The sequence below is a fragment of the Balaenoptera borealis genome (genome assembly GCF_965194805.1).
Source record: "Balaenoptera borealis genome assembly, chromosome: 8".
NCBI lineage: Eukaryota > Metazoa > Chordata > Mammalia > Artiodactyla > Balaenopteridae > Balaenoptera > Balaenoptera borealis.
In genome coordinates this window covers 118,511,700-118,531,023 of record NC_138865.1, presented here as the reverse complement: position 1 = coordinate 118,531,023, position 19,324 = coordinate 118,511,700, and the positions used below count along the sequence as shown (strand labels likewise).

Sequence of the window (19,324 nt, the reverse complement as noted above, 5' to 3'; positions counted from 1 at the left end):
CCAGTCTCAGACAGACCCACTTCTTGGCCTCTTACCTTTCTCTCCCATCCCCATGCTCCAGCTGCGCCAGCCTTCTTTCAGTGCCTTGAACCCCCAAACTCTCTCCCACCACAGGCTCTTTGCACATGCTCTTCTCAGTGCCTGGAATGCCTTTGTCCTTCCCCTCCATTTCCCCCCACCAGACACACACACACACACACACACATACACACGTGTTCCTTCCCCGGTTAATTAAAATCTCAGCTCAATTTTCACTTCCTCCAAGAAGTCTTCCCTGACCCTCTCCAGCCACGTGAAGTCTCCCAGTTATTAGATGCACCATGACCTTTGTCTTCGTTCTTATCGCAGTTGCAATCTTAACATTTATTTGTGATTCTTGGATTAACGCTCATCTCCCGATTAGACTGTAACATTCCACAAGGGCGATGACTGTGTCAAATTTTGCTCATCAATGTCTCTCTAATGTCTGTCTAATCCAGTGCCTGGCACATGGAGTGGAAATTCAGTAAAGTATCTGTTGACTAAAACAATGGAGAGATGGATGGATGGACGGATGGATGGATGGATGGATGGATGAATATCTCTGTAGAAGATAAAAAGAAGTGTGTTGTAGAGTCTGCCTTGTAAGGAGTTTCTTATAGATGGTTAGTGATCCACGTTAGTTGTGCCTAAGGGTTAAATACCAATAATAAGGCAAAAGTGCCATACATGGCACAAGATTTTATGTGATTGTCTGCCCTATGAGTGGGCCACACCACACCAGAGTGGAGACCACAGAGCTCTAAGTGCTTGCCATGCCCACAGCCCTCACCAAGATAGCAGCCTCAAGTTCAGCACAAAGGATGCCGCTCTACTGATGGCCGTATTAGCCTTAGCACAACTGATGGACCAGAGACTAGAACCCAAGCCCAAAGCAGTCACATGTTGAAGCCCTACCCCCAGGACCTCAGAATGTGACCGGATTTGACCACAGGGTCATTGCAAAGGTAATTTGTTAAGATGAGGTCATAATGAACCTACAGTGGGCCCCTAATCCAAAATGACTGATGCCCTTATAAAAAGGGGAAATTTGGGGACTTCCCTGGTGGTCTAGTGGTTCGGACACGGCACTTTCACTGCCATGGGCCTGGGTTCGATCCCTGGTTGGGGAACTAAGATCCCACAAGCCACGGGGTGTGGCCAAAAAAAAGGGGGGGAAATTTGGACATAGACACATATCCAGGGAGAATGCCATGTGGACATGGAGATGGCCTCCTTCAAGCCAAAGGGAGAGGCCTGCAACAGATCCTTCTCTCAGGCCCTCAGAAGGAACCAGCCCTGCCAACACCTTGATCTTGGACTTCCAGCCTCCCAACTGTGAGGCAATAAACTTCTGCTTTTAAGCCACCCAGGTCGCGGTCATTTTTTACCCTACCGGCCGTGGCCAAGCAAAGCAGAGGGCAAGATCACTAGACCCAAGAATGACCAGAGAGGTTGTGATGGAGCAGGTGGAGTCCGGGCTGGGCACCACAGGAAAGGGCAAAGGGGTCAGAAAAGCAGAGCTTTCACTTTGGGAAGGAAGCAGTGAATAGGCTGGAAGGGGAATCTCATCTCATCTCAGGAAAGAAAAACGTCTTGCGCCCACATGGAAGACTCAGGGCTTCTTGTGCTGTGAGGAAGTCAGTCCTGAGTCGCCCAGACCTGGCTGAGGCTGGCCCACGTGTGTCTTAAAACGAACTCTCCCCAGCTTGGCAATAACTCCACTGCAGGCTTTTTGTATTGATAAATTCATTATATTGCTAGGCAGCGTCTTCCTTATATTTAGCTTAATAACCACGTAATGATCACCTTGGCTGATTTAGATGATGTCATTTTAAGAAATTATGGCTTAGATCCATCTTCTCTTTCCCCTTTCCCTCTGCCCTCCCTGAATTATTCCTGAGGAAGGAACCAATTAATAGTAGCTCGACTGCTGTAATGCAGCCTGCTGTACCATACAGCAATGCCTAATGGAGTTTTAATTTCCCCATGGTGAGTCAATATTTGTTTTAAGAAAGAAAAATGCCACCATAAACCACTGCCCCAAATGAATTTGGTAGCACAGAGGGTGAGAGAGACTTCTTCTTTAGATAAACAGTGAAGGAGACTGGATTTGGGGATGCAGGGGTTTGTCTTCACAAACAGGGTTGCTTATGGTTTCTGCTTCCTCCTTCAGACAAGGGTGGTTATTAAAGATTTTGCTTTGCAAATGCAGATAACTGTCAGAGGCTCACCCACAGTTTAAAGGGTCTGAAACAAAGTCATTATAATGTAGAAGAGGAACAATTTATTCCGGCCTATTAAAAACTTGCGGGGAGCAGGGAGGGAAACATAACACGAGGCATACCTGTGTGAAGACATTATGGGTGTTCTTATTTCCCCCAACTAGGGTTGCACGCGGAAACCAAATCCTACTTTTTAAAAAACGGATGAGACTTTTCGGGATCGTGCGAGGAAATAAAGTTCTGCAATGCTCTCTCTCATAATAAGTCTGGCCAAAAATGATGGTTCTCATCCTGTTGAAAGATAGTTTCATTTCCTCCTCAAAATTGGTATGAAAAATTTGCCTTGCCAAATGAACACCGTATACTGAACTTGTCAAATCCTTTCTCCTGACACAAATAAAAGATAACATTGGGTGGCAGCATGTAAAACAGCTCTGACAAGATAGCAAAGGGAGACAAAGAAATATACATATTTTGATTCTCTCTGTTTTAGAAGCTGGTAGCGGGGGAGGCGGCCAGCGGCGGAATGACTGGCCAGCTTTGAATGCTTCAGGTAACAATTGAACAAGTCACTTTCATGTCGATTTTCAATGGTATAATGACCCTGTTTCCAATTAGCCAAAACATGACAAAAACCTCAACTTTTGTAGTGGCACAAACTGCCAGGGAGAAGACGAACTGAGTGACAACGCTCCTCATTCAAAAGTTCACGGGTGAACCTCGCGGCTGTAATTACTAGTTCTAACGCAGTGGGATATTATTCCTGGTGTGTTTAAAAATAAATAAGGTAAATGATCACCCTTTCATTAGATCTGTACTCATATCATATAAGTGTCTTTTTTTTCCTATTAAAATTGTTGATTGAAGGCCGTTAGCTGTTTATCAGCTCGAAATTACATTTCTGCTCTCTTAGGGGCTGCCGCCATTCAAAATCACAGTCAGCTCCTAGTTAGTAACAAGAAAAGACTCCTAAAACTGCAATTTCAGGGGAAAAAAAAAAACACGAGCAAGAAACCCAGATTGCACCTTCATGTCCCCAAAGGCATCACGCTTCTTTGTTCTGCTAAGAAAAATTAACCTCAATCTCAGCTCCGGGTCCCTAGATTGATTATCATAGTCATTTAAATACTGTAATCTCATTTTCAGCATTGGGATAAGGGGAGGGGGGGAAAGAAGCCCTGGGAGGGGGGGGAGGGGTGCGAGGCTGGAGAGAGAAAGAGAGGGAGGTGGGGAGGAGAGGGGAAAACAGAATAAATTATCTGACAAAGGGAAGCGGGCCTTTCTGCTCACAGAGTCTATTTTGGATCCTTCCACTTGATTGGAAAAGTTGATGAAGTTTAAATGAAGCAGAATTAGAACCTCAGGCCACTGAGTATTGACGGGGGCCGGGGGTGGGGAGGAACGGGAGAATGTGCAATTCAATAGCCCCGGTTTCAGCAGAAAACAAGGGAAAGGCCTAAATGGCATAATCTTCAATCGAATCTAACATCCACACGGACAAGGCAGGGTAATGAGTTAGGCCAGATCAGGCCTGTTGGTTAAAGAAATTAATCCCTCCTGCCGCCTGCCCAAGCCAGGCTTTGATGCCTATTGTGTGGGCCCCTGTCCCAGTCTATCTAAATGCTAACGAACTGCGGGGGTGCACAGGACTGTGCTTTTCTTTGCTGGCGCTAATCTGATAACAATTTGCTCTCTCTGATTAGTGGGGCGGGGAGGGGACGGGCGATGGGTGGGAGAGGAGGAGGGGACACCTTCCCTTTGAAAGGGGGAGGCCATTCTGGTCAGCCTGGATGGAGGTTTCACCCCTCAGCCCCAGCCAGCCAGCCTGGCTCCTGGCCGGCCGGCAGACACACATGTACAGAATAACCTAAACTCCAGGATTCTGTGGGAAGCCAAGTGTCCACTGTCCACACTCCTTTTCTCTGTATGCCTTGTCTCTTCTTGAGACAGTATGTGGTGACATAAAAGTGCAAGCTTTACCTTAAGCCACCCTGACCCGCTGCCAGCATCCCTCCCTACCACGCTTCTTTGCCTTCAGACTTTCCCTCCAAACACACCCAAGCTCTCAGCATCCAGTTTCTCGCCTTGTCTGGTCATTTTCTACATCTAAAATGACCTGCTTCCTCCTCTCAGGCCCACTGAGTCCTGCTTGGTCGTTCAGCAACTCCACCAGGCTTTTTTGGACCTCTCCAGGCCACGGACCCTCTTCCTAACTGTTTTGTATGTCTTGTATGTCTGAGTCTCACTGGCCCTATAGGTTTCAGCCTTAGAAATACAGCAATGTCTAGGTGTGTGTGTGTGTGTGTGTGTGTGTGTGTGTGTGTGTGTGTGTGTGTGTGTGTGTGTGTGTGTGCATGCCTGGTGTGGCGTATGTGCCCAACTATGTAAGCTCCTTGAGGACAGAAAGTACACCTCTGGATGAAGTTAACCCTTTAGATCGATGGAGATGGAGATGGACCAGACTCTTCTCTCCCATCAGGACAAAGGAGTCTCTGGGGTGATGGACAGTGGGGCATAACATATAAGGACCATGACAAGCTGTGGACTCATACAAGCCACAGTCCAAGCCCCCACTCTGCTATTTATCCTCTGTGTGACCTTGGGCATGTTATGAGTTTTTCTGAGCTCCGACCGTGCCTAGTTGAGATCATATATGTAAAAGTCTGGCACTTAGCAGGTATTCAGCAATGGGAACTGTTGGTGTCACCAAGATCTTTTGATTTTCACAGTGGTTAGGACCTCAGGCTGCAGAGTCCCAGACCTGGCTTGAAGCCTGGCTCCTCCACACACGTGCTGGATGACTGTGGGCAACTTGTGTAGCTTCTCTAAGCCTCAGTTTCCCCATCTGTAAAATGGGAATGACAGCAATCCTGTCTCTTAGGATTGTGGCAGAGGTTTAAGGGAGATGATGCCTAAGAAGGGCCAGCACAGTGCCTGGCACACAGCGGGCTCCACGAAGGGCAGCTGCTGTCGGCTGGCACAGAGAGGGTGTCAGCTGGCCAAATGGGTCACCAGCCAGGAGCTTCCTGGAAACCCAGACTCCAGGCCTCAGCCTCCAGGCACCCTCCCACTCCAGGAGAAGTCAGGCCCGCGAGCATCCTGCCAGGCGATCCTGGGAGGATCTGCCGCCAGGAGCACGCGGCTGCCTAAGGAAAGATGGAGCTTTCAGAAGCCCCAGGCAGACGCTTTCCTTTTAGAAGGGAAGTTTCTGAAAGACTTGCTTAAACCTCCGAATTTATGCCCACTGGGTGCCTAGAGAGAGAGCAAAATCTTGAGTGACAATTTATAAAGGTTTTGAAGGCAGACGCGAAGCCCGGCACTCGGTCCTAAGGGATCCCTCGGAATCAACTCAGCAGGCTCCCTCAAACGACTTGGGGAAAATTCAGAGCATGACAGACCAGGGGCTTGTTTAACTTGCAGAAAGTAAACAAATCGCAGCCGCTAACCCTAAACCATCACGCTGCTCGTCCTGCCCGTGGTGCTCCAAACACGCAGCCTGGCAGGAGACCAGGATGCAGTGAACGTGCCCGTGCCAGCACAGTAGGGCCCTTGCTGATGCCTCCAGTCAACCCGCAGCACCCTGCAGCCAGGGGTGGGTACCCTGGTCCCCGTCAACGCTGGGAGGGAGGGGCTGGCACTTAGACCTACTGTTGATTTCTGGACTTGTCTCTCAGCCCTCTGTTCTCTGTCTCGTTTATCCTACTTGCTCTGGCCCCTGCAGCTCTCAGATCCAACTGGGAGCCCCGCCGGATCTGGCCCCACTCTCTGCCCAGCCTCCTCTCAGCATTTGCCTCCGCTGGTGCTTCACTGTAGCCTCCTGAATTCCAAGTTCCTCCTTGCCTTGGAGGCACAAAACCTCTTATTTTGCCTGGAACAGTCTCTATCTACTGCCCCTCCAAACACAGACACACACACACTCCCACCAGCATGCCATAACTGACCACTCTACTCATCCCAGGAGATTGGGCTGAGATGTCACGTCCTTGGACTTGAACTTGCATAGCCTCCCGGCACCGCAGATGCCTCCACAGTGCTTAACCCTAGGGAAGAGGTAGTTGCCCTATTGTCTGTCTTCACCAGGGCTTTGAGCTGCCTGCAGGCAGGAACTCAGGCTCTCTTGTCCACAGAGGTCTCCCCAGGTCCAGCACGTTGCCTGGCGCCTAATAGCCCCTTGATAAACATTTTGCAAAGGGTCGAATAAGCAAATGAAGGGTAGGCTCCCAGCAGTTCTCAGGACGAAAGCCATTCAGATGCGCAGAAACCAAGGCTTTGGGACATTCCAGGGACTTGCGCAAGGTTTCAGAGCCAACAAGAGTGTGCAGGAGACTGGGAGCTCATGACTGTGGTCATGGGGCCTCAAGTGTCTGGTCCAGGGGAAGTGTGCAGTGCTGAATGAATGAATGAATGAATGCATGAATAGGTGATGGAAGGATGGGTGGATGGATGACACACAGCCTAGAGAGGAACCGAGGCCTCTCAAGTCTGGCGATCCAGTGCATTTTCCCCCTCCCACCTCCCCCTGAACATCCTTTTTCCTAGAAAGCTTTTTCTCCTCCAGTCAAAAGTGGATTTACCCTGAAGTTAATGAAGCTTAAGCTTCAGGGCCCCTCTTTGTACTGGGCCCCTTCCAAGGCCTTGGACTTCATTTCCAACATCATTTTTAATTTCGTACTCTGTTTCTTTTTTTTTATTTGTTTGTTTGTTTGTTTGTTTTTGGCCGCACCATGCGGCTTGCAGGATCTTAGTTCCCTGACCAGAGATTGAACCAGGGCCCCAGCAGTAGAAGTGAGAGTCCTAACCACTGGTCCACCAGGGAATGCCCTGTACTCTGTTTCTTAAAAAGACATCCCTGAATTGCATAAGCTACAGGCCACACAATACCTGCCTCCACCTCTGCCCCCACCTCACCTGACTCATCTTGGTGTCAAGATTCAGCTCTAGCCATCCAGTCTAGGAGACCTCCCCTTGCCTCCTCCCATCCAGGCACAGCTGCCCTCAAGCGCTGAGCACGAATCCCATCCAGACGGCCGTCACCACATCTGTACCACTTTGCTGTTTGTTTCGATGCCTGTTTCTGTCTACGAGATTGTAAGTTCTTTGAGGGCAAAGCCTACACCCAGATTGGTCTACCCCCGTATCCTTGGTGCCAAGCTCTGTGTCTGGTACACAAGCGGTTAATTCTGTTAATTCAAGAAGTGAGTGAATGCGTCTGCCACTGCTTTCCTCATAGAATCCTAGAGTTGTCTGTTCTTGTCCATTTCAGACCTTTGCTCAGGCCAGCCCCTCCCCTGGCGCCCCTCCTCTCCTTTCCAGCCACTGGAATCCAACCCACTCTGCAGCCCCAGCCCAGGTGCAAAAGCTGCCCTGGGTGCCCCAACACTGCTCCCACCTTCACTCCCAAATATGCCTCTCAGCACCTCTCCTTCTGCCTTTGATAACTTTTATTAGTGGTTTTAATGTGCAAAGTCTGGTTCTTCCATAAACTCCTTGGAAACAAATTCTTAAACCTCTTGTGTTTCCACCAGCGCCTTGTGCATTATAGGTGTGTGATAAATATTTTCTCATTGACTGAGGGGTTCATTAATAGTTTCTAATGCATATCAAAAAAGAATTTTAAGTCAGTGTCTCTGTTCTTAAAGATCTCTGGGAGACAGTGGGAAAATATGAATGGAATTCATAACGGGAACATTAAAATCGCATTTTAGTTTGGCAATATGGCCAGACTGACTAGTGTCCAGCAAAATTGACCCAAAAAGTTGCCAGCAAATTTTCCAGTTCCCTCAACTGCAATGCTATGGCCATAAGATCGCCTCTCTCCATGTCTTTTGGGGCGCCCCCATCTTTGCAGGCTGCAGCCTCTGAGCTTCGGCTAGCTGGGGCTTTTTCTCTGATGTGGTGAGGCAGCTTGGATGCTGTGCCACTGGTCCCAAATGGCCAGCCACCTGGCAGTGATGTGGCCTTTCACTAATGTTGTACCTTGAAATCAAAGCACTTCTGATTCTCCACTTTCATTCCTCTGGACAAACACAAAAGATTTTGATCCACACAAAGAAATTTATCTTGTTCGCTTCTGTGTTCATTGGTCCCCCCCCCAATATGTATTGTTTGGTTCATATAAAAGATCAAAAGACCCCTCTTTCTGGCTCATTATGTGTTTTCTACAATGCTCTTGGTGAGCTATTCTCCCCCCTGTGTGTCCTTCATGTTGACCTTTCTGCTCATTGACCCACATCAGTCAGTTTCTTGACCGAACCCTGATGTGCCTTTAAATTATTGGGTGGAAAAATACAGCTGTTTTCTTTATAAAGCACATTGACTTGCTTCCCTGAAATGCTGTACTTCGTTCCACAACGAGAGCGTAAGGGCTAGGCTGGGACTCTGGTCCACTGTGAGCTTAATTTTTGCTGGACCAAATCAATTCCGTTTTAAATCCTAAATGAGTTCATGCTGAGAAAAACACAACCAAAGCAAGCCCTCAGAAGGTAACGCGCCAGGGAAACAAAGCTTGTGCGCGGTGGTCAGTGATTACTCAACAAACCAGCCCCTACGCTAATCAGTTTATCTGATGAATTATAGAGTCTCACTCGATGGATTGCTGGAAATGCTTTCTATTTTTTTAAACTCCAACGTGGGTGAGGCTGGAGACAGATAAGCCCTGCCAGAAACCAGCAAATGTATGGAACCTGGAACTAAGGAAAAGGAAACGGATTCAAAAGGGGGAACTTAAAATGGCCATAAAAGGTCCAGTGGTTAGGACTCCACGCTTCCACTGCAGGGGGCCTGGGTTCAATCCCTCGTCGAAGAACTAAGATCCCGCAAGACGCATGGCACGCCAATAAATAAATAAATTTTTTTTAATTAAAAAAAATAAAATGGCCATAAAATGAATGGAGTCAGGGGACAGAGGCAAACAATGGATAGAGAAGCAATTAAACTAAACCATCTCATTTCTATAATCTTTGTATTACATTTTCAAGAGACCCTGGACCGTGGATGAACTAATAATGAATTCTCCACATGTTGATGTTTTTCTGGTCCAGAGTTTCTCAGCCTCAGCACTATTGGCATTTGGGGAGATGATTCCCTTTTTTGGGGGGTGCAGGCATCCTGTGCATTGTGGTACAGCATCCTTGACTTCTACCCATTAGATGCTGGTAGCAGCCCCCTTCCGGTTGTGATAACCAAAAGCATCTCCGGACATGGCCAGATGTTCCCTGGGGAGCAAAATTGCTCCCCCGCCCCCATTGAGGACCACTGGTCTACTTCCAGAATGTCACAATCTCTTCCATAAGATAGTGTCTCATTTAAATCAGTCTTCATTACATCCTTGAGAAGTAAACAAGGTAGTTATTAGCACCCATACTTCACGAATGAGGAAACAGGCTCGGACATTAAGCCACTTGCCCAAGAACCCTCAAGAGAGCTAGAAACCGAATTGTTTTCACCCTTAGCCAGGGCGAACCCATCTGCTTCAGGGCACACAGTTTCAGGAAGCATGAGATGGGGTGGGCCAACAGTAATTTTCAACGAGAGCACAAAGGGGAAAAAGAGTAAGCCCTTGAGTGGATTCGTCTCATGATACATTTATAAGTTCAGATTTAGGACATTTACCTAAAGTCGATTCATGAGAATAAGGTTGTCTTGAGGAACGTAAGTGTTAGAAGCAGGATAATGGAAAATAACAAAAGTGCCCACGTATTAAGTGCCCTCCTGGGCCTGGCACACCTGTGTCATCTCATTGAACCCTCACAACTCCCCCATGGCTGGTGCCAACTGTAACAGCCCATTTTACAGAGAGGAAACTGAGGCTCCAAGGTAAATAACCTCACGCGTGGCACAGCAAGAAAGCGGCTGAGACAGAACGTGCCCTGGGATCTGCCCGGCTCCACGGCCTGACATCTACACCGCCTTTGTCTCCAGTGTGGTGGCTGCAGTTTTACATCTGCCTGGGCTACCAACTTATTTTTTCTAATTAATTTTTATTGGAGTATAGTTGCTTTACAATGTTGTGTTAGTTTCTACTGTACAGCAAAATAAATCAGCTATACATATACATATATCCCCTCTTTTTTGGACCTCCTTCCCATTTAGGTCACCACAGTGCATTAAGTAGAGTTCCCTGTGCTATCCAACTTATTGCTGTATCTTTTGTGATGGTATGAAAACACCAGCTGCAGCCTGGAATTGTTTTCACAGTCTTCGTTTACACGGATTCAGGAGCTTGAAAGGAGAGTCAAGGGGCGATTTCATTTAAAGTTGAGTTGTTATCAACAACCAACAAATGCTCTCATCCTGTTTTTGTTTTTGTTTTTTTAACAAATACAAAAGTCAGACAAGAAGCACCCAACACTTACAGTATATGCTAAAACCAACCAAAATGTAATACGATTGTGACTGTGCCTTTGTTTCTTTTTTGCCCAGCCAGCCAGAGGGTCCTGGAGCGATGGCCCAGCAGATGTGTCTGAGGTTTAACAGAGCCCGGTTCCCAGGGCCACAGCAATCACTCTGCACACTGGCCTCCAGAAACGGATTTACCCAGCCTACAAGTCCAGCAGGGTCTGAGCTTGGTTCCAATCCTCTCCTGTGACACATTCACTGCAGGACCAGCACAAAGACAGAACCAACGCCCCAAAATGAACCAATTCAAATCATTGCTAACAAGCTGGTGGTCTCCACTGTTAGCATTTCATATAGAACACTTTTAATTGCGTTTCCTTCCCATTATACTTTTTAAACAGTCAAAGATGCATTTTCTTGACAAGCAGTTTGAATCAGACACTTTACGAGAACTTTGATGCTTCTAGAGACAGGTGAATGACTTGAAAACCACTGCAATTAGAAATAGGGGTTTGGGGATTCCCTGGTGGTACAGTGGTTAAGAATCTGCCTGCCAACGCAGGGGACACAGATTTGAGCCCTGGTCCGGGAAGATCCCACACGCCTTGAAGCAACTAAGCCTGTGCGCCACAACTACTGAGCCCGCGTGCCACAACTACTGAAGCCCACGCACCTAGAGCCCGTGCTCGACAACAAGAGAAGCCACCACAACGAGAAGCCTGCGCACTGCAACGAAGAGTAGCCCCCGCTCGCCGCAACTAGAGAAAGCCCGCGCGCAGCAACAAAGACCCAATGCAGCTAAAAATAAATAAATAAATAAAATTTTTTAAAAAGAAAGAAAGAAATAGGGGGTTGAAATTTTGTCCACAGGGCCAGTCGTAAATCAAGAAAACTTTGTCTTTCAAATACAGGAAAAGTGGCCTAAATTCTACTATGAGCAGCACTTGAGCCTGGAAGACTCTGGAAGGTGCTGGAAGCCACTGCTGACTTGTTCAGCCAGGACTCAGAATTCTTCCTGGAGGAACGGCCTTCCCGCCACTGATCTGAGAGGAGTGTTCCGAAGGGGGCTGAGCTCATCCCCGAGGAACCCGCATTCTGAGGTCTTCATTAACGTTTCAAAGCCAAAGCCCCCCTTTTTTAGAGGGACAAAGAGGAAGGCGGGCCCCTCCTCCAGCAGATCTGTCCCACCCACCCACCCGGGGGGTCGGTGGTAAAAAGCCTGGGAGGGAGCAGGTCTCCTTTCTGAACCGACCACGGGGCTGGGCACTGCTGCAGCCCCTGCTTGCTCACCCTTGCTCACAGAAGGATGTGCCTGGGCGCCAGGAAGCTGGAAGCTTTGATTTAAAAAGAAGAAAAAAGAAAAAAAGGACCGAGAGAGAAAGAGTTGCAGGGATCGACAACCCCGTAGCTTTCCCTAGAAAAATGAAAGCTGCCCACCAGCCTGCCGAGACTGGGTCCTTAAGATGGGCAGCTCAGTTTCAGCCCCCCTTCCCTGTGTTTTATTTTCTCCAGTTACATTGTAAATTGAACGTAAAAGGATCTGAGCAATCAAAGGCATATTCTCTGCAATACATAGCGGAATATAACATTTTCCCATTTCCCTCAAACATGATAAAAATACTGACCTACGCTGGGTTGTTTGCCCGACTGTGTGTTTGTCTGCCTACCTTCTTTGCATTTGTCTCTACCTACGTGCCGATGTTCACCAGCATCAATATTTCTTAGAGATGTTAGGCTCTTAGTGCGGTTGAGTGTGGTTGCCTAATTTTGTAGAGCATCCAGTTTGGACACGCTGGCTCTAAATAAATGCTTCCCCGTGATGATGATGATAAGGATCCCAGCAGCGGTGTTGAGTCTTAGGAAACAGAAGTCGGGTTGGGGTGAAAGTCTATGAACCCTTAGGATCTAAGGAGGGTCGAGTCATCTGGCCCCGGAGGGCTGAGTTTCTCCCAATCTCCACCCCTGATCAGAATCTACCTTTTCACCCTTCAAGGTCCAGTTTCAGGACTGCTCCTTTATAAAGCCTCCTGAGTCCTGCTCCAGGTTTCCTCCCCCCAAATCTGAACCTTTCCGGGGAGTGCAGAAACTTGAAACTTACAGGGGGGTGACCCATGACATTGCTTGTCTTATTATCTGTGTGTGTGTGTGTGTGTGTGTGTGTGTGTGTGTGTGTGCGCATGCGTGTGCACAATAGTAAGAGCTAATGTTTCCTGAGAGCTTTCTTTGATGCAGGGGCTATGCTAAGCAATATATGTCATACATATGAAATACATATATATAGTGATATATATAGATATTCTGTCTCCCCAGCTAAATAATTAACTCCTTATGGGCAAGAGCTAAGTTCTGAACTTGTTTCTATAACCCCAAGAGAGCTTAGGATGGTGCAGAGTACTCAGTAAACATTCAATAAATATTTCTTGGCTGTCAACAAATCCCAAGAAATTAGTAGAGTTCACTCTGGAAGGAATGTTGAGTGAAACAATAATGGAATCGGATTCACCAATGAACATTTTTTTGACTGCCTGATGTATAGATATAACCAATCTGGGTTGTCATTCATTAACTAATTGTGTATCGCGGCCAAAGAGCATGCGTCTGGGAGTCAGGTGACATAAATCTCATCCCACTTCTGTGACCAGGTCAGGGTAGTGCCTTGGGCGAGTCTCTTCCCCTCTTTGGGTCTTAATAGCCTCAAAAAAGGAATTGGACTAGATGGCTGTAAGCCTCCTTCCAACCCCAGAATGATGTGATTCTATAGCTCTATCCTACAAATGCACACGCTTCTTGTTTGTGACATAAAGCCCCAAAGAAAAACAAAGTCGGCGAGAAATTATGAAAAACATCGGGTGCCGTGATCATTTGCACCCTCTAAGGATGCTCAATTCAATAAATTCCACCCCTGTACCTAGCCTGCCTCTCCAGGGCGACAGAAGATTCAAGGCTGTCAGTGGAGCAAACCAAACAGTCTCTCCCCATAATTGTATTGACAGGATATCAGCCGAGTTCCGATGGCAGGAAGGGTGCACCCTGACAGGTTCTGTGAAGGAGCCTTGAAGGCTATTGTAGCAGGATCCTCTGTTGAGTCACAGAGTTCTGGGGAAATGAGAATCAAGCAGGGAGAAGCTTGGCTCTTTCTCTATTTAATTTTATTCTTCCCAGAGAGTCACATTTGAAGGAAAACTGGCTAACCACATGTCACTTTATACAATAGAATAGACGCCCTTTCTAATGGAAAACATTTACATCTTCTTGTGGCCACATCAAAACATGGAGCTGATTCAATCAGCCCCACTCAATAGCCAGTTGGCTTGGTTTTAAATGAGGCAAAGAGTTGTTGAGCACTTGCTGATAAAATATCTGCTTGGATGTCTGAGGTTTTCACTTGGTTACGGTGGCATCTTGCAGACATGTTCTTGAATAACTGATGTGTGTACGTCCCGGTAAATTCCATGGGTGTGAAACAGCAGTGTCGTGTTTGTTCAGGCAGTGTGTCTGCATTTTAAATGAAAAAAAAAAAAAATCCCGATCCTATTCACTGGAGAACACAATCTGAGCAACAACTCCCCAGTATGAGGGAGTAAATGACTCTTTCTAAGGTGCTATGTTCCCCCAATACAGATGCAACCTTCAGATTCAGACTGAGACAAAACCAAAATATACTTCAGTTCCAATCATTCTCCTGCAGACACCCCAGGCAGAGGGCACACTCACCTCTGCTGCACACAATGAGAACTCGCACAGAAAGGAGGGTCTGAAAATCTGGGATTGTGAAACTGACATGCCACAGTCAAGAAATCCACAAGCCATGCCGCAACAGAAATTTCAGCAATATATTATTTTTAAAAAGATTTTTTTAAAGACTCCACCATCTTGGATACTTTCAATCTTCTTTTCTGAAAGAGCTGAAAACCTCAAAGTTTTTTTTCATAGTTTAGATTTCCTTTAAAATAGAGGAAGCTTTTTGGAGTGGTAAAAGTAAAGCTGGGCTGGAAGCCAGTGGAACATAGCTTCTACCCCCGGCTCTGCCAGAACCTTGCACAAAGAACCCACCACAGACAGCCTCAGCGTCCCCAGTGTAAGGAGGGGTCTGGAGAAGGTAACAATCAAGGTTACTCCTTGCTCTCAATGTTTCTGCAGCTTTTACTTAGGCCAGATTTTAGTAGAAAAATCTGGTAGCGGTGGTCAGTATTGAAATGTGGACATAATCTTAACTGCTACTGAAACTACCTGACGGCCCATCAAGAACTGGAGGGAGGAAAGTAAGAAGGAAAGACCTGCTTTCCCGACAGGAGACAAGCTGGGCACGATCACCAGGGCGCCCCCTGCTGCTTGAGCCGAGTCACCGCTGACGGGGCAGCCCTGCTCTGTGTCTCATGCTCTGAAGACAGAACCCGCGGTGGTGGGTCAGTGTCTCCTGCACATTTTCCAACCCAAAGTTCAAGTTCAGGAATTAGGACTGAATTCATCTGGAAGCTGTTCAGCTAGTGCCATCCAGAGGCCAAATACTGTCCTTCTTGATATGCAGCACGAGCAAAAGGAAAAAAGGGAGGGGAAATTTTTACTTATAGATGTATGTTATACATGTTAAACACATGTATATTGTACATACACATGTGTGTATGTGTGCATACATATATGTAAAGTGTATGTGTATGTACAATGTGTATATATCTATGCATATACCTATATGTATGTATGTGTCTCTATGGATATATCATAGCTTGGGGTGGGCATTACACACTCTTAATTCACCATGGAGAATAACTCCATTACGCTGTCCATTTTGTATTTAAGTAGGAAGGAGTTGGTCCACCAGTAACTGCTTGAGTAAAAGCAATGATCAGAGGCGGGGAAATTGATTCTCCCCTTGATCCCAGAGTGGTGAACCCCATCTGTCTGTGCCATCTGTCCTCTGAGAGTGGCTCTTCTCACCTAGAAATAAGTGAAGGACTTTGCTCCACTTTGGGAGGCCTAGGAAGGGGAGGTGTTAGATGGAAGGGTGCCTAGTGTGATAAGCCAGCTTCTCCCAGCTGCTGGCCCAGGAAACAGTCTGGGTAGGGCAAGAGGAGAGAATCCGTGTTTTCATAGGAGCCAGTTAACTCAGCTAATTCTACCACGATGTTAAGAAAGTCCAGGTTCCCTGTACGAAACAAACAAACAAAAAACTAACAACAACCAAAACCTCTGGGCTCTAAACAGCTCCTGGCGTTCAGATAAATAATTGTTACTGAATCCACGGTTATTACCTGCGCCTTCCACCACCGGAATCTGGGGAACTGCGCGCATTTTTAAAGGCACACTGCCCTCCAGTGGCGCATGGTAAAATTGCTCCATGACCAGCTTCCCAAGCGCCAAACTTCAACTTGACCTTTCCTGGGGCCCCGGAAAGGCGCGTTGATGCCACGCCAGCGTTGGGTGATTACCAGTCCCGAAACGTGACTAATGTAAGGGAGCGTGCGATCAAAGAGGAGGCGATCTAGTTGGAAACCGCGGCTCCCTCGCTCGTTTGTGCCTGTGGGACCCCTGGGGCAGAGATTCGCGCTTTTTGTCTCTTAGGGTCATAATTCTGGTTAAGAGTATGATTGGGTGGAAATTAACGTGTGAAGTGATGCTTTCAAGAGACGTACAGAACACTTGCGACATAACAGCAGCCCAGGCGTGCAGGGGAATCGGGAGAGGCGGCCTGCACCCTGCGAGGGCTGGCAGGTGGTAAGGACGCAGCCTGGGTGCTGCTGCCTGTCTGTCACCCGGTGGGTTCACCCTGCGTGAATACATATGCAAATAGCCGCCAACGTGGAGGGCTTACCGCGTGTCAGGGGTCTCGCAGGGATTACCTTATGCAATCTTCCCAATCACTCCCTTTAATGAGTGCCATTATCATCCCACTTTGAGGATGAGGAAACTGAGGCTCAGCGAGGCGATGCGGCCTGCCCGTGACCGCCCGGGGGTCCAGGCCTGTCTGGACCAGAGCTGGAGCTCCCAGTGCCGCGCTCGGAGCGGGGCGGTGGGGCCGGGGCAGGACGCGTGGAAACCCCCAGCCGCGTGGGTGCCCAGTGAGGGGACGAGCGCAAGAGGGTGATGGGCGTGGGGAGGGCTCACCTTGACGATGAGCGGGTTCTGAAACATGGAATCCCGCACGACCCCCAGCCTCTCGTTCTCCATGCCCGGTTGGATGTCGGCCACGGTCAGGGGCCGCCGCGGGGGCGGGCAGATCTGACTGACCGTGCGGCGCACCGGCGGCTTCTTCTTCCATCGCGTGAGGTCGTGGCAGGAGTTCCTGGCCTCTGGCATCCTGGGGGTCGCGGGGAGTCGGCCAGCCGGCTGGATACAGCGCGCTTCCCCGGTGGGGGGCCGGTGCGGAACTCGGAGGGGCCCTCCGCCAGTCCCGGGACGCACCACCCGGACCCCGGGGTGGACACCGGACGCCGGGCTCCCTCCGGAGCGAGGCGCGCCCACCTCGCGCCGCCCGCTCGTTGCAAGGAGCGCTGAGACCTACATAAGCCCCTCTGGTTCCTGAGAGCGTCTTCTGGGCGCCGCGCTGCGGATTCGAAAAGGAGAGAAAATCAAGACCACCCCTTGAGGAAGAATGGAACCGTCCGTTTCCATGGCGACAGGACGCCGACGGCACTGGAACAGGGCTGGTCGATTTACTTTCAGGAAACTTTTTGGCGGCCACCTAAGTGGACGTGTTTCGAGTTTTCTTAAGTAGACCTGAGAAAAACCCAAGAATTACCACTGGGCTGTGTTAAAAGCGACGGAGTTCTAGAAGGCCATTTACACTTGACTTCCAAGTCAAAGACACACACACACACCCCCCACCACTTACCCCGACCCCTCTCGCCGCCCCTTCCCACTTCTCCCAGCGACACACACACACGCACACACACACAGCCCGGGGCAGAGCGTTACTACGTGTTTCAGAATGAAATAGAAATCCGCATTCCAGGCCTGATATTACTGCTAATCCACTGGGTGATCTCAAATTAGTCACCTTTTGGGTCCTCAGTGTTTTCTTCTGTGAAATGGGTAGGGGGAAAAGTCTAGAGTTGAATGAAATCAATGGTACCCTACTTTGTGCAACAGAATAAAGGGAAGTTGAAAAATACAGATTCACTGAATCAGAATATCTGGAAATGGGATCTGAGAATCTGCATTTTAATCCTTCTTCCCCTTTGGATTTTTTTTTAAATTCAAAGCTATGGAAACTGTGAAAGAAGAGTACAATGAAAACCCATATAGACTTCACCTAGACTGACTGGTCCTTAGTATTTGCCACATTTACTTTCTGTGTGTGTGTGTGAACATGCACACACACACATTGCTAAACCATTTTGAAAAGATCTGCAGACATTATCATATTTGACCCTAAATACATGTATCTGCCAAGAACAAGGACATTCTCATACAGAACTACAATGCTATTATGTCTATGGATTTTAATGTGATACAATAATGGTGCCTGATATGCAGTCTGTATGCTAAGTTGGAAATCTGCACTTTTTAAGAGCTTCCCGAGTGATTGGTGCAGTGTTTTGGGAACCACTAGCCTGGGTGATCCCTAGTCTGCCTTCTAGTTCCAGCCTTTAGTGGGGTCATTCACCCATCATTATCATCTTCATTAAATGTGCAAATATCCACAAGGCTCTGGGTAAGGGGTTCACCACAGAGAAGTTGCACAGACAACAAAGGTGCACTTCAAGGCCTTGCACGGCAACAGTGGACAACACCAGCACTACCTTTCCAGAGCAAATCAGACAGACCTCCAACTGTCCATCCAAGGCCTGAAGCGGCCCTTGGGTGGTGACAGGTGTATGATGTACGCTTTATGGTTTCTCTAGTCTGCTTCACTTTCACATAAATGCACGTTGTGCACTTTTTAATCAAAGCTGCTTGGCAGCTCACACAGAGGAAGTCAGGTGGTGCAGCAAGGCACAGGATACTGGAGTAGTGGAAAGATCACAGGTTTGAATCCTAGCTGGGGCCACACAAGTTTCCCTGTGACAAGTTACATGAAGCCCTAGTTTTCTCATCCACAAAGTAAGGCTGATATTACCTAATAAAGATTTCCTACAACAGGGGGTTGTTACAGGATTCCATGAGAAATCTCTTTGCTGGTGTGATTGTGTTCACTATGCAGTAAGACTAAAAGTTTGAGTGGCATGTATACTGGCCTCGACTTGATGGCCTGCTTAAAGCTTTACTTTTAATCATAAGCTAAGTTTCTTTCGGACTCAGTGGAAATGGGAGAATCGGAATAGATCTTCAGGGCTTCTTCTACCTCTAACCTCCACCTAAGTTCAATGTGCATTAGACTCCGCACCACAGAGCCCCTGCCAACCCCTGACTTCACCCCTTACCTCTGTCCCCGTCACTCACGGTGCTCCCGCTACCCTGGCCTTCTTTCAGTTCCTCCAGCAACCAAGTTCAGGGCCTCTGGATTTGCTCCCAGCCTGGAACACTCTTCCATCGATTTTTGTTCACCCTTTTCATTTAGAACTCAACTGTCACTCGTCAAAGAGCCTTCCTTACTATCTAACCTAGCTCTCACTGTCCCTAGTCGCTCCCCATCACATTACCCTGATCTATTTTCCTTAAAGGATAATCTGAAATTATCTTGGTTGATTAGTTTGTTTTCTGTCTTCCTCAGGTTAGCCCTCAGCATCTTGTTCACTCCTGGACTGCAGACGGACCTCAGCAAAAAAAACCTGTTGAATAAATGGCATGCATGCACGAATAAGCAA

General features: G+C 47.9%; 1 protein-coding gene across 1 annotated transcript in view; it reads right to left on the bottom strand.

Moving 5' to 3' along the window:
• CFAP77 (cilia and flagella associated protein 77) overlaps positions 1-19,307 on the bottom strand; it is a 134,283-nt gene extending 114,976 nt beyond the window's left edge. Inside the window, exons 1-2 of the mRNA XM_082400833.1 lie at positions 18,941-19,307; positions 16,683-17,121 (exon numbers count right to left, since the gene is read on the bottom strand). Of these exons, the coding sequence (XP_082256959.1) occupies positions 16,683-16,874 (192 nt within the window). The 5' untranslated portion in view covers positions 16,875-17,121; positions 18,941-19,307. The remainder of the gene's footprint in view (positions 1-16,682; positions 17,122-18,940) is intronic.
• Between the last annotated feature and the right edge of the window lie 17 nt (positions 19,308-19,324).